Here is a 13,163-nt window from a genome sequence, read left to right as displayed (position 1 = left end):
GTCCATATGGCGCATCTATACTCCTAACCCTTTACAAATTAATCCCTTACCCATACATACAGACCAATACTTACACTAATGCCCAGCCACACCAATACGCATCTATTTTGTACACAAATGACTGAAAACAGTTAAGGGGTTCCCCAAGGGTCTCTACTTGGGCCTCTTCCATTCACTGGTTGACACTAATCTACACTGCACGGACTGTGAGGATGAATCTGACACTTCAGAGTATATTTATCGCTATAAACATGTGATTCAGAGCAATGGTTCATTGTAGAGAACGAACTTGCCGACTCTATGCTTCTTCACGTGTCTTCTGAGTTTCATATGCGAAGGTGGCGACGGCGAAACAGTGGAAAATCTGAACGAATATGTTTATTTTTGAGGACTACTTTTCCGCACAACATCCTGCAGCTACCCATCCAAAACGAAAAGAATTTTATAAATGCACCTAAAGCCAAACTCATCAGAGTGTCTCAGGCATCCGGCGATGCAATCGTAACCATCTGTCGTACAAAGGTCCGGTGAGGGAGCTTTCAGAGGTGCTGCTCTCCATTCACCACCAATGTGAACAATCCTGACTCGGTAAGATTCTCCCGAACGGAGCGGTTCACATAAAACCATCTTAACCCTTTAATTATGCCGAAAATTTAGAAACATGGATAGAATTCCCCTTTAAAAACAAAATTGGTGGAATTCCCCTTTAAGGGCTGTGAAAGCGGACTGGCCTGAAGACGAAGACTTGACGGTGACATTAGCCTACAGAGCCTGCAGTGAAACTAACTTTACTTTCTCGTTCTGTTTTCCAGAGAAGCGTTGACGGAGGCTTGTGAAAGTGCTGACGGTGGAGAAGTATGGAGGAGAAAAGCAGGCCATTGCCTCACTGCCCCGGTGCTGGAGCGAGTCCAGCACATGTCTGAGTAATGAGCAGATCCAGAGAGAGGGAGGAAGCTTTGCTAATGAAGAAACTTCACAGGCACTACGAAGGACCGTTCGTTAATTCTCTAAAACACACACACACACACACACACACACACACACACACACACACACACACACACACACACACACACACAGAGATACACAAAGATACATACAGATGCACACACACCTGCTTTGTATATCAGAAACACCGACAACAGATAAGGGAGAATCTTGTGGTAAGAGGGCATTTTCTGCCCTGGAGCTATGAGGCTAATGTAGCTAACAAAGACTGGAAGCTTATGTACACCAATTAGCATCAGGCCTAAAAATCACACCACAATCACACCAGCATCGCCTTAAACCAGGGGTGGCAATGGGGGCCGAAGTCCAACACAGTTTGCTAATCCCTCTGCTCTAACAGACCCACTAAACCTGGCAAATTAACAGGTGTAAAGCATCACTTCTTGTAAAGAAGCAAACTCAGATATCAGGTCTTGGCTGATTGGCTAATCAGCCAAAAAATGTATTTTTTGTAATTTCTGCCAAACTGTCACTTAAATTTCCTTATTAATTAAACTACATAATTACACAGGCCAGCAAAGCATTATACAGGCCAGCCCCAACAACCATTACAGCATGACCACGTTGTATCAGACCCAAAACCCTCCATACTTTACAAAGCTCCTCACAAAGGCACACTAGTAATTCCATCATCATTCCTGTTGGCGTTTCGGCTGCTGGGAGGAATCGCCCACATTCCCATAAAGCTGCATGTTTGGAGGAGGGTGGAGCTAAATTTATACTCATAAAAAGCAGGAACAGGAAGGTGTGACTTGGGCTTGGCTCACGCTTTCACATTGTTTCCCTGGACCAGCGGGCGGGGCTAATCTGCCTGAAGGGCCCTGAACATGAGCCTGTGCCTGGCCTGGTTAACAGCGATAGGCAAGCTCTGATAAGACCTACGGCAAACATGCGGGTGTGAAATGCTCTTAAATGAACCGAACAGTAAACATGGGACTATTTTCCTTCAACTCTGCAGGAAAAACATGGAAATATAGAATAATGAGCCACACTTTGACCAACGTAAGGAAACTACAGCCTGCCGAGGACTGTTTCCTACCCAAAAAGAGAGGGGGTGGAGGTCAGCGTCCTGCTAACGTCAGAAATGTGGGTGACGGGTAACACCAGCTCATGTTTGCGGAGCTGCTGTTTAAATCATACGATGAAGACCACTAAGATCACAGCAGTACAGGGTAATGTAGCTCTCTCAATGCATTCATTAGAAAGGGTGTCCACAAATATTTGGACATAGTGTATTTTGAGCTCCATGGTGTACTAAGAGCAGAATGGTCTCTATGTGGTCACGATGCTTTAATAAGGGTAAATAAAGCTCAGTCTGTGTCAAGCGAGTGCGGTCAGGCCTATGTGGGTCACTATAACAAAAGTGCTCTGGGTGACCACATCAAGATCAGTAACATCTTCAAAGGAGAAAAGCACAATAGGTTTTTTGTTGGGGACAAAAAACAAGCCAGAAGACCCTATTTATCAAAGAGAAACCACTTCAGACCCAGACGTGCACATTTCTCACTGATAAAGGCCCGTCCCAGACAAAACGACCCGGCCAGAAAAGCTTTAGTAGCCTTACATCCTCCACATTCCTCCATCCTCATTCTAACCCAGTGTAGTCTACGAACGCGCCGGCTCGTCAAATGCAAGTTTTCTCGATGTGGAAATCTGATTTCAATAATTCCTGAATCTGTAGAGCCCGTCTTTTCAATGGTGTCTTACTGCAGGTCGTACGTGAATCCCACCTGGAGTCATGAGGCTGTGAAGACGTGGTTGTTGTGGCGAAATGGATGAGACCACCGGATGAGCTACCACACCATGTGGGAGACTGGGACTGGGGTTTGATTCCTGGTCTGGGGGACTATTATGCTGCGCTACACCAATAAGAGTCCTTGGGCCAGACTCCTAACACTACATTGGCCCTCCTCTGTAATACGAGTCACCTTGTAAGTCGCTCTGGAGAAGAGAGTCAGCTAAATGCCGTAAATGTTAACGTAAATGTGGAGATACTCGTCGTCTCTGCCTCTCACCGTGTCGAACTGGTTAAGTCATGTGTTTGCCATCTGCCTCTCAGCTGTAATTGACCGATTTCTGCCTCTGGCTGGTGGATTTGTGCCTGTTAACGGGTTTAAACTGTTAAAAATCTCTCTCTTATCTATAGAGACTCCACAGCTGAAGTGTCTCAAAGCAAAGCACAGACTCAGTCATTCCTCCACAGCGCTGATTCACACTCTTCACACTAAAGCTAACCATGTTCCGAAAGCAAGGCTCTGGAGGAGCTCTCTGGTTCGTTGGCTGTTGCCCAAGAGGCAGCATGTGTGAGAGATACCACCATTGCACAATGGTCCCCGGAGTCGGCCCTTCACGCTTCATCTCAGGCGCCAATATCAGAGGACCACGTCAGACAACATCTCCACAATCACAGAACACACTACAGGGGGGCGGTGGGATGTACACAGGCTTGCCCCCCAACTTTGCCTCTCTAGTTTTGCATTACTGGGCCTACAGGGCTAATATATACTAGAGACCTATTCCCTACATATTAGCATTGTGCCTACAGTGCAGGCCCACATCCTCACACTATTCTCCACTAGTGTGTGGAGATGTAGATTTGGCTATGTGGATTCGGACACTGTTTGACACTTTGTCAGCTAGAAACATGAACTAGAGAACGGAGCTGAGCTTTAATCAACAGCAGCATCTCGTAGCTTGGGATTGTGAGTGTAGACGAGTGTCAGTTTGATGTGGAAATTCGTGTCATTTTAATATTGGAATGTTGCTTAAATTAGCGTAAATTTATTTACTGTAAATTAGTGGTGATAGGACTCTTTAGACTTAATTAGTCTTAATGTGATGTTGGAATTTAGTGTCAATTTGACACTTTGGACTTTGTGTATATTAGTTACGATTAGAAAGTGGAAATTCTGTGCAAATGGGTTTTAATTAGCCTTTCGAATTTTAAAGCTGGAGTTTGGTGTAAATGAGCGTCAATTTGAAAAAGAAAATTCTGCGTAAATTAGTTTGATTAGTAGGTCAATTTGTGTAAAACTAATTTTGTGTCAATTTGAAAGTGGAAATTGTGGAAATTGTCAATTTGAAAAAGGAAATTCTGTGTAAATTAGTGTCAATGTGATTTGATTCTGTGTAAATTAGTGTGAAACTGTTTTATTAAAAAAATGAGTAATATAGTGTCAATTTGAAAAGGAAATTCTGAAATTCTAAATTAGTGTCAATTTGATTCTTGATTTTGTCTAAATTATTGCAAACATTTTGTAATTAAGTGTCAATTTGTCATTGGAATTTGGTGTAAATTAGTGTCAATTTGAAAGTAGAACTTAAATGTAAATTTGTGTCAATTTGGCTAATTTGTGTAAATTAGTGTGAAACTTATTAAACATTTTGAGGAATTTAGTGTCAATTTAAGAGTGGAAATTGTGTGTAAATTAGTGTCAATTTGAAAAAGGAAATTCTGAAATTCTAAATTAGTGTCAATTTAATTCTTCATTTTGTCTAAATTATTGCAAACATTTTGTAATTAAGTGTCAATTTGTCATTGGAATTTGGTGTAAATTAGTGTCAATTTGAAAGTAGAAATTCACTGTAAATTCATGTCCATTTGACTAATTGTGTAAATTAGTCTAAAACTTAAACATTAAGTAATGTAGTGTCAGTTTGCCGTTAAAATTCCATGTAAATTAGTGTCAAATTTACTCCTGATTTTGTGTAAATTAGTGTAAAACTTGACATTGGAATTTTGTGTAAAACAGCGTCAGTTTGCCAGTGAGATTTTGTTCCAAGCTACACCTTTAACACTGGAGTTTTGAGTGAACGTGATCTGTGGCTCAATGACGTTAGCTTCAGCTCCTCTGCTGTCGTATTTTTCCTGCCATTGTTCGACTTTGGAAGTGTGGGGGTTCCCAATGAGGTAAAGCTCTGATTACTGCAACTCATACTGAGGAAACGATCAGCATGCTCTAATGTGAGATCACTGAGGGACTCTGGTGGGGAATGAAAAAGTTTCCATATTTCTAAACATAGTTTGGCTTTCACAAAAACATCTGGGAAATTCTGGAAAAACTCCACGAAGAATTCACCTGCAAAAGAGAGAGATAACGCTGCGCTAACCCAACAGAGCTTGAACAATGGTGGGATCTGCCGGCCTTAAAACTGGACAGTTCAAACCACCCTGGGTCAAGGCTCTTGTTTTCTGTTTATCAACCATTTCCTGTGTGGTTCTGGCCAATACAGGCTGCAAAACACCATGGGGGAATAGAAGAGAATGAGCGAGGAACCGTGGAAGGCTTTATGGTAGATTCACATGAGTCCAAATGACACCACACACAACCTTATTAAAGGAACATCCATGATTGTAGGGATCAGGGAGTCACACTGTGCCAGAAACCACATTATTAAGTCCATTAGAGATGGTCTATATGTTGTTGGCCATTACTTGTTGGCTATTTTAGCCTTGTAGTTCCATTGCAAAACAAAAGAAGCTAAATTTTCACCAATTTTCACCTTGGCTGACGGGCTACAACTGGTGTAAAAGGATCATTTGAGAGGCTTTTTTTCATGAGCTGCAAGTACAGCAAATTTTCACTGGCTCTGAGGGTTATTTTGGGATTGTAAGCCATGTGGGAGTAAATTACAAAGACAACAGTGACGTCATGTGGAAAGCTGCCTCCCAACTCTCAATTATACTGACCTATAAACACAGTTTACAAATGAAGAGCCATGGAAACACCACCATCATTAAACTCTAACGCTGACACTGACAAACGCTCGACTAAACACTTTAAAGTTTCAGTCACTGAAACTGTGCTTCTTTATTTTAGGACTGGAGCCATGAGGCTAATGCAGCTGCCAAACACAATAGTCAATAGTCTCATAAACCTGAAGATACTGATGTGTGGATGTTAGTTGGGGTGCTGTATATCTTATTGAAGGCTGTAAAAATTAAACTTCACTATGTAGCTGAATGCTGTGGACGGTCAACAGGAGTTGGGACGAATTCTGACCTCCCACAGAATCGGACATCGCTAAATCTGAACAATCTGAACGTCTTGGCTGATCAACTACATCTGGGATGAGTGGAGTAAATTTATAAACGATTTTTAATTTTATAAATGATTCTTTTTGTTTTCAGAGTAAAGGTTACATAGTTCATTGCAGCAGCTAAATGTATGTCCAGTAGGTGGCAGGCATGTATTAACAGTGTACAGCAGTGAGAGCGCAAATGAACTGAAATCAGTCGCGTGCTTAAAGAACTTCTACCACCTAGCCTAACTTTTTGTTTTCTGTACTTAACATTTATGTGATTTTTTTTTTTGTTGTTCCAAATGTGGCCATAATTAATGATAATAATAAATAAACCTCATAATAAACCTTTATCATTTACAACTAATAATAATGGGCCTTTAAGACTAATATTAGATTGGCTGCGTCTCATTAAAAAAAGCCCTTGAGAACTGCAGCATGAGTGGGTGGAGCTAAACGGTGGTAGGCTGAATGGGCAGGGATACGCTAATACATTGATTCTAGTGACTTTGGGGAAACACTCATTTCAGGACAGGCTGTTTTTACAGCTTAGTTTCCATATATGGACTGTAGGCTCTGAGCTAAACGGTTTAATATTTTTTCCATATTCATTGAAACTTTATTATTAATAAATTAATGAAAAATTAAAGGGGCAATTCAGATTTCTATGAAAGAAGCCTTTAAGCATTGCCTTTCCGATCTGATTCCGAAATCTGAGATGGCTCCTCAAGCCTGACTTGCCTTCATGGTAATCAGTCCTTGTAAGGTCCAAAATGAATGGCGTTGAGAATGAGTGGCGTCATGGTCATGAAACCACTGTATTTCCGACCCTCCAACATTTTTAAGTGCAGAACTGGTGGCTTCTCTCTTTTTGTGCTTTGCAGAAATTTAAGTGAACGTAATCGTTGTTCAGCAGCTATTAACTCCGACATCCCGCTCAGTTTCAGCCGCGAAGTCAGTCAACATAGTGGCAGAAGTGGCACAGAAATCCCATCGCCAACTAGTGTTTCGGCAGTGTAACTGCAGAGCAACGCAGACACACCAACGCACCAGTGGAAACACTTATAACAGTGTGGGCCAATTATTCCAATGCAGAAGCATAACTCTGCCTTTACTGTAAATCCTGCACCGAACCTCTTCTGATAATTATTTATTTATTTATTTATTTTAAACACTGGAGCCCACCTGAAAGTGTGTGTACTGTCACACACCCACCTATTAACCAATGAAAACCAGTGTAAGACGCAAGTTTAAGGCTTGAGATGCACATTGCCTTGCTATAAATGGTAATCTCATCACTGTCTCATCATACTGTGGGATGTAAAACTTACTGGCAGGGATTTCAAACACACACACACACACACGCAGAATGCAGTGTTACTCCATGCTGATTGCGAAGTCTGCCTTTGTGCACTCACTCGCTTTCTCCCATTCTGACCAACGGCAAATCAACAGAGGGTGGAAGTAGTACAGAAAAACACATCTCCCCCTTTGCTCACCTCTCATGACAATAGGGCTGGGCGATATTCCTATATCACGATATTTAAAGACACAATATTTACATAATCACTATACACATAAATCACAGACTAAACACATCAGTATCTACTGATTCTTATAAACTACTATTCAGATCCTCTCCTGTACTGAATACAGTGATTTATACTCAACATCTGCTGCTCTTCATCTAATGAACCCAGTCTAATTACACTGTTAGTAATGAAGCCTGCAGCTGATCAGTGTTTATTAAGCACTAACAGTCTCCTCCATAGCATATTCTTATCACCATAACAAAATGTATCACAATACGATAACAAAACAAAAAAAATCGGCATATTGCCCAGCTGTACATGATAATCAGTAGATGCTGTACTTTGACATCAATGGTGTTGAAAGAGTCACCTTTAGGCACTAACAGTCTAATCACCTTTAGAAGATTGCCAGCTGAGGTCCCCTCCACCTGCGTCAGACCAGCTGCCACCTACCAGTACAACCACCACCCATGCCAGACCAGCGGCACACCCTCCTACCACTGCTACCTGTTTAATGACCATGTTAAAACTCTTAACTATCTGCCACTGTTAATATCACCACTATTAACTATCATTACTCATGGGCTACATGGGCTGAGCCTTGGTTCCTCCCAAGGTTTCTTCCTCCAGCTCTGAGGGAGTTTCTCCTTGCCACTGTCGCCGTTGGGGGTCTTGGATCCTTCATGTCTTCTTACGTTATTTCTTTTTTTTTTGTCTTTTATTAATGACTAATTATGTAAAGCTGCTTTGTGACAACAACAGTTGTAAAAAGCTACACTAATAAATTTGACTTGACTTTTTAGTCATTTTAGGATTCTTGGAGACCTCTTGACTCATCTTGTGGTCTTCACCTTGGGCTGAACTTGCTAGGACGGCCTGACCTGGCCACGCTGGTCAGCTGTTTGACTTGTAAATGATTTAGCGGACAGTGGAACGTTTCAGTTTCAAGTGTTGAAATGTTGAGATGTTTTTTTCTTTTCTGAATCTGCATCTACAACCTTCTTTCTGAAGGCCTCAGAGAGCTCACTCGCGCTCACCCTCTGCCCAACGGCAAATCAAACAGAGGGTGGAAGCAGGACGGATGACGGTGGAAAATCCAGCTGTGGAAGGATCTTCCACTCAGCACACGAGGAAAAGCCTGAGCTGAAAAACCTCAGGCACGTTCATGAAGACCACTAGTTCATCCTCCGGTCAGAACTGTCACACATGCAGTGCGTTTTGATTTCAGTGACCCAAACTGTATTAATAAGTTGGGGGGGGGGTGATTAAAGGGGGGTTACGCTGATTTATCAGAACTTTAGAGTATTGTGCTGGTTAAGAAGCTCCTCACGTGCAGCTTAAATGTAATAAAATCAGAGTGTGAGTCATCGGCTCACTGCCGAGCAGTTTTTCGGCTCATCCCGCTGCTGATCCTTGAGGAAAAAAAGAGAAGAGAGGGAAAAAAACAACCTCTTTCCAATTTTTCCTGCAAACAACTTTCTAACATCTGCTCCTCATTTTGCTGGAGAGGATGTTCTCCGCACTCGAGAGCGGGCAGGGAAAGAGGAGGGAGGGGTGGCCGATTCTTTCACAAAGCTTGGAAAGCCTGAGCTTTCAGTTGACCAACTTCCTCTGTGTGAAATGCAGGGAAAAAGGCGGTGAAGAAATATGCGGCGTATTTAAAAGTATCCGGACAGGCCTTACACAACTTGCGATGAACTTGTGTAATTACCACAGAAAGGTTTGGCCTACAGAACGCAGAACGGGACACTCCTGTGCTTAAGGTCACCGTGCTAAAGGGGTACGAGGTGCCCAGCTTTGGGCTGTGGAGCAGAGGAACTGTGTTCTATGGAGCTCCATGATGATGATGGAGCTCCATCCAACATTGGAGGGGCAGAATTAACCATCCAACATCAGCACCAGACCTCGTTGATACAGTCTAGGCTGTAGTGAAGGGGGGGGCGGGGGGTTGGGGGGTGATACATCGTCCATGGTTCTGTGTTGTCCCAAAAGACAAAGTTTAGCTCCGCCCATTCACACTAAAGTTATAAGCAGTGTTTTGGTGGGGGGAGGAGCATCGCCCATATATGGAACCTAAGCTGTGGAAATCAGCCCATGGTTCTGTGTTGTCCCAAAAGACAAAGTTTAGCTCCGCCCATTCACACTAAAGTTATAAGCAGTGTTTCGGGGGGGGAGGAGCATCGCCCATATATGGAACCTAAGCTGTGGAAATCAGCCCATGGTTCTGTGTTGTCCCAAAAGACAAAGTTTAGCTCCGCCCATTCACACTAAAGTTATAAGCAGTGTTTCGGGGGGGGGGGGGGGGGGGGGGGGTGTGGGGGAGCATCGCCCATATATGGAACCTAAGCTGCGGAAATCAACCCATGGTTCTGTGTTGTCCCAAAAGACAAAGTTTAGCTCCGCCCATTCACACTAAAGTTATAAGCAGTGTTTCGGGGGGGGAGGAGCATCGTCCATATATGGAACCTAAGCTGCGGAAATCAGCCCATGGTTCTGTGTTGTCCCAAAAGACAAAGTTTAGCACCACCCATTCACACTAAAGTTATAAGCACAGATTCAAGCCAATCAGCCATCTGAATGAGGCACAATACAAAACAAAGCAGCCAATCAGAACATAGCTCGTTTACATACATCAGTATTAAAGAGCACAATAACAGAAACAGGGACAAAGAGAGGCTGGAAAATGTGGTTCTGTATTCTGGTAAACCTAGAATATGGATCCTTCAGCAGAAGAAGCCCCTCCAGTCATGTAAATATCGTCTGATACTGTGAGGTCTTCCCAAATGATCATCATACTGAATTTGATCTACATCGGCCAGCGCTAGAGTGCCAGGCACCGCCTTAAGACGGAGATTTTATCAGCCCGTCTGAGAAGATATGAACATCTCCTGGTTATCATTCATACATTCAGCCCAACTCGCAGTAAACGGAACAGGCCTGTTTCTCATCAGGGCTACTTTATATTCAGGCCTGGCTTTGGATCAGTTTCCTACCCTCCACCATCTGGCTTCAAGCAGACTAAATCCAGCAGGGGGGTGAAGGGCTCTCAGCCCACATTTCCACCCTCTGTCCCCAAAAACACACTCAGCTCACATCCATTCAGGTCTCTGCACCGACGACACGTCCAGGGCCAAACCGATGCATCGGCCGGGTTATGAGGTCGGACGATACTGAGACCCCACAGACTAACCAATACTGGTAAAACCCTGCTGCGATGTGATGCATGTTACAAAATGATGTTACCAGGTGGTTGCTAGGGTTGTTGCTATGGTACTTCAGGTGTGTTCTAAGGTGCCCCAGGTTTGCTGTTGAGGTGCTTCCTGGTGGTTGCTTTGGTATTGCAGGTGTTTGCCAAGATGGCCCAAGTAGTTGTAGCTGGGTGTTCTGGATTATGGTTGTTATGGTGTCGCTAATGTAATCCAAGATGGTTGCTACGGTATACCAGACAGTTGCTATGGTATCAGGCGATTCCTAAGCAGTTTCCTGCTGATTTCTAGGGTGGTTGCGATGGGTCTTTAGGTGACTGCTAAGGTGTTCCAGGTGGTTGCTGTGGCAACTTTTTATACTACTTCAAGCCATTTCTAAGAAGTGGTGGCAGTTGCTAAGGTGTTCCAGGTGGTTGCTATGGTATCAGGCAGTACCTAACCTGTTTCTTGGTGGTTTCTAGGGTGGCTGCGATTGCTAAGGTGTTCCAGGTGGTTGCCATGGCATCTTTTATATCATTTCAAGTCATTTCTAAGGAGTGGTGATATGGTGTGTTCAAGGTAGTTGCCATGGCAGCTGCTAAGGCATTTCCTGCTGGTTTCTAGGGTGGTTGCGATGGATCTTTAAGTGGTTGCTAAAGTATTCCAGGTGGCTGCTAATAGTATAACCTTTACACTATTTCAAGTCCTTTCTAAGGTGTGGTGACATGGTGTTGTCAAGGTAGTCGCCATGGTCATTTCAGGTACCCCCGAATAGCTGCGAAGGCATTCTCTAGCTGTGGCAGTTGCTAGGGTGTCCCAGGTGGTTGCTGTGCCAACTTTTACACTATTTCATGTCATGTCATATCTAAGGAGTGGTGGCAGTTGCTAGCTAAGCTCTTCCAGGTATCAGGTGGTTCATTATAGGATCTATCTATGGTCTCAGATACTGCCAGGTGTACTGTAGTTGACGTGGTACCTCTTGTGGTCGGCTGGGTGTTACTAGCGCATTTGTATTGCTTTAAAAAAAAAAAAAAAAAACACTGATTAATTTCTAATGTTGGAAAGGAGTGTGCAAATATTTTTTTTTTTATTTTTTTTTTTACATTTTTTAATTTTGTGTTTTTGCTGTATCGAATCAAACCGAATGATGATACCGGTGAATCGTTACACCCCCAAAGCCTCTCGTCTAGTCCATGTCCACACCTTACGATCAGATGACATCGGCCTAAAAGTTGATAGGCTAACTTTTCACGACCATGACCACCAGCCTGGACTTTTAGTGGTCATCTGGATGTATTTATACACCAAAAGCAGCATAAAAAATCACATTTCTGCGAGCTGAAGTTGGCTTCTCCTTCGAATTTTCCGTTCCACCTTAAATGGTGCAGCAGTTACAGTCTGGCGTCGCAGACGCCAGACTGTAACTGCTGCACCATTTAAGGTGGAACGGAAAATTCGAAGGAGAAGTTTCTCAACACTTTCTGAGCCAAAAATAGACAAATATACACAGCCAAATTACCTGAATCGGGGGGAGTCCTTCAGACACTCCTCAAAATCAACCGTGATCTTCATCGTGTCCTTTTCGCGAGCTCTCACCTAAAGCCTTTTAAAAACAGGGATTAGCAGCGCGCGGTTAGCGAGTTAGCTAGCTCAGCCAGCACAAACGAAACCCGGCGAGCCCTCAGCTGGCTGTCGGATTAAACCGCAGAGATGTCCCGGGATCATATATTTAGTTAGAAACGTATCAAAGCTAAGTCTGAGTTACTTATGCTGTCTACTAAACAGCCTGGAATTTTGTTAGGAGCACTGAATCTGCCCAGCTCTCTCCGACCAGTGGACGGGGCGGATCGAGCTCACACGCAGCCAATAGGGTGCAGAGTCAGAGTGCGTGGCAGCGCAGAGAGCCAATAGCGAGGCAGGAGGCAAGAGAGGTGGGCGGGCTGTTGGGCGTTTTACGCGTCGTGATAGGTCCTGCGGGAAAAGCGACGCTGGACTCAGGTTAAAGGTGTGGATATGAACTCCAGGCCAACTTTCGCTTTTCCTGCTCTGTTATTAACTATTATCTACAAAATATAGCATTTATATGGATGTTTTGCTTATAGGAATGAGTGAGGTGCAAAAGTTTGTGCACCCTTCTTATGGCATGATGGTGTAAATACAGTAGTAATGCCCAAACGACCACACAGGGGTACCATGGTGAACATTAGACACCACCCAAGCAACCAACTGGGACACCTCAGCATCCACCTAATGACATAAGCACCCTTCTTATGGCATGATGGTGTAAATACAGTATTAATGCCCAAACGATCACACAGGAGTACCATGGTGAACATAAGTGCAACAACCAAGCAACCAACTGGGACACCTTAGCATCTACCTGACCACCCCCCTCCCCTTAACCCTCCTAGACACC

General features: G+C 43.6%; 1 protein-coding gene across 3 annotated transcripts in view; it reads right to left on the bottom strand.

Moving 5' to 3' along the window:
- Positions 1-12,576, bottom strand: part of acap2b (ArfGAP with coiled-coil, ankyrin repeat and PH domains 2b) — a 63,581-nt gene extending 51,005 nt beyond the window's left edge. For all 3 annotated transcript variants that reach the window (XM_072661212.1, XM_072661211.1, XM_072661213.1), the window contains exon 1: positions 12,267-12,576. In XM_072661212.1, coding sequence (XP_072517313.1) covers positions 12,267-12,319 — 53 coding nt within the window. In that variant the 5' untranslated portion in view covers positions 12,320-12,576. The remainder of the gene's footprint in view (positions 1-12,266) is intronic.
- Positions 12,577-13,163: the final 587 nt, after the last annotated feature.

This window comes from Salminus brasiliensis, chromosome 17 (assembly GCF_030463535.1).
Source record: "Salminus brasiliensis chromosome 17, fSalBra1.hap2, whole genome shotgun sequence".
NCBI lineage: Eukaryota > Metazoa > Chordata > Actinopteri > Characiformes > Bryconidae > Salminus > Salminus brasiliensis.
This window is presented reverse-complemented; position numbering and strand designations above follow the sequence as displayed.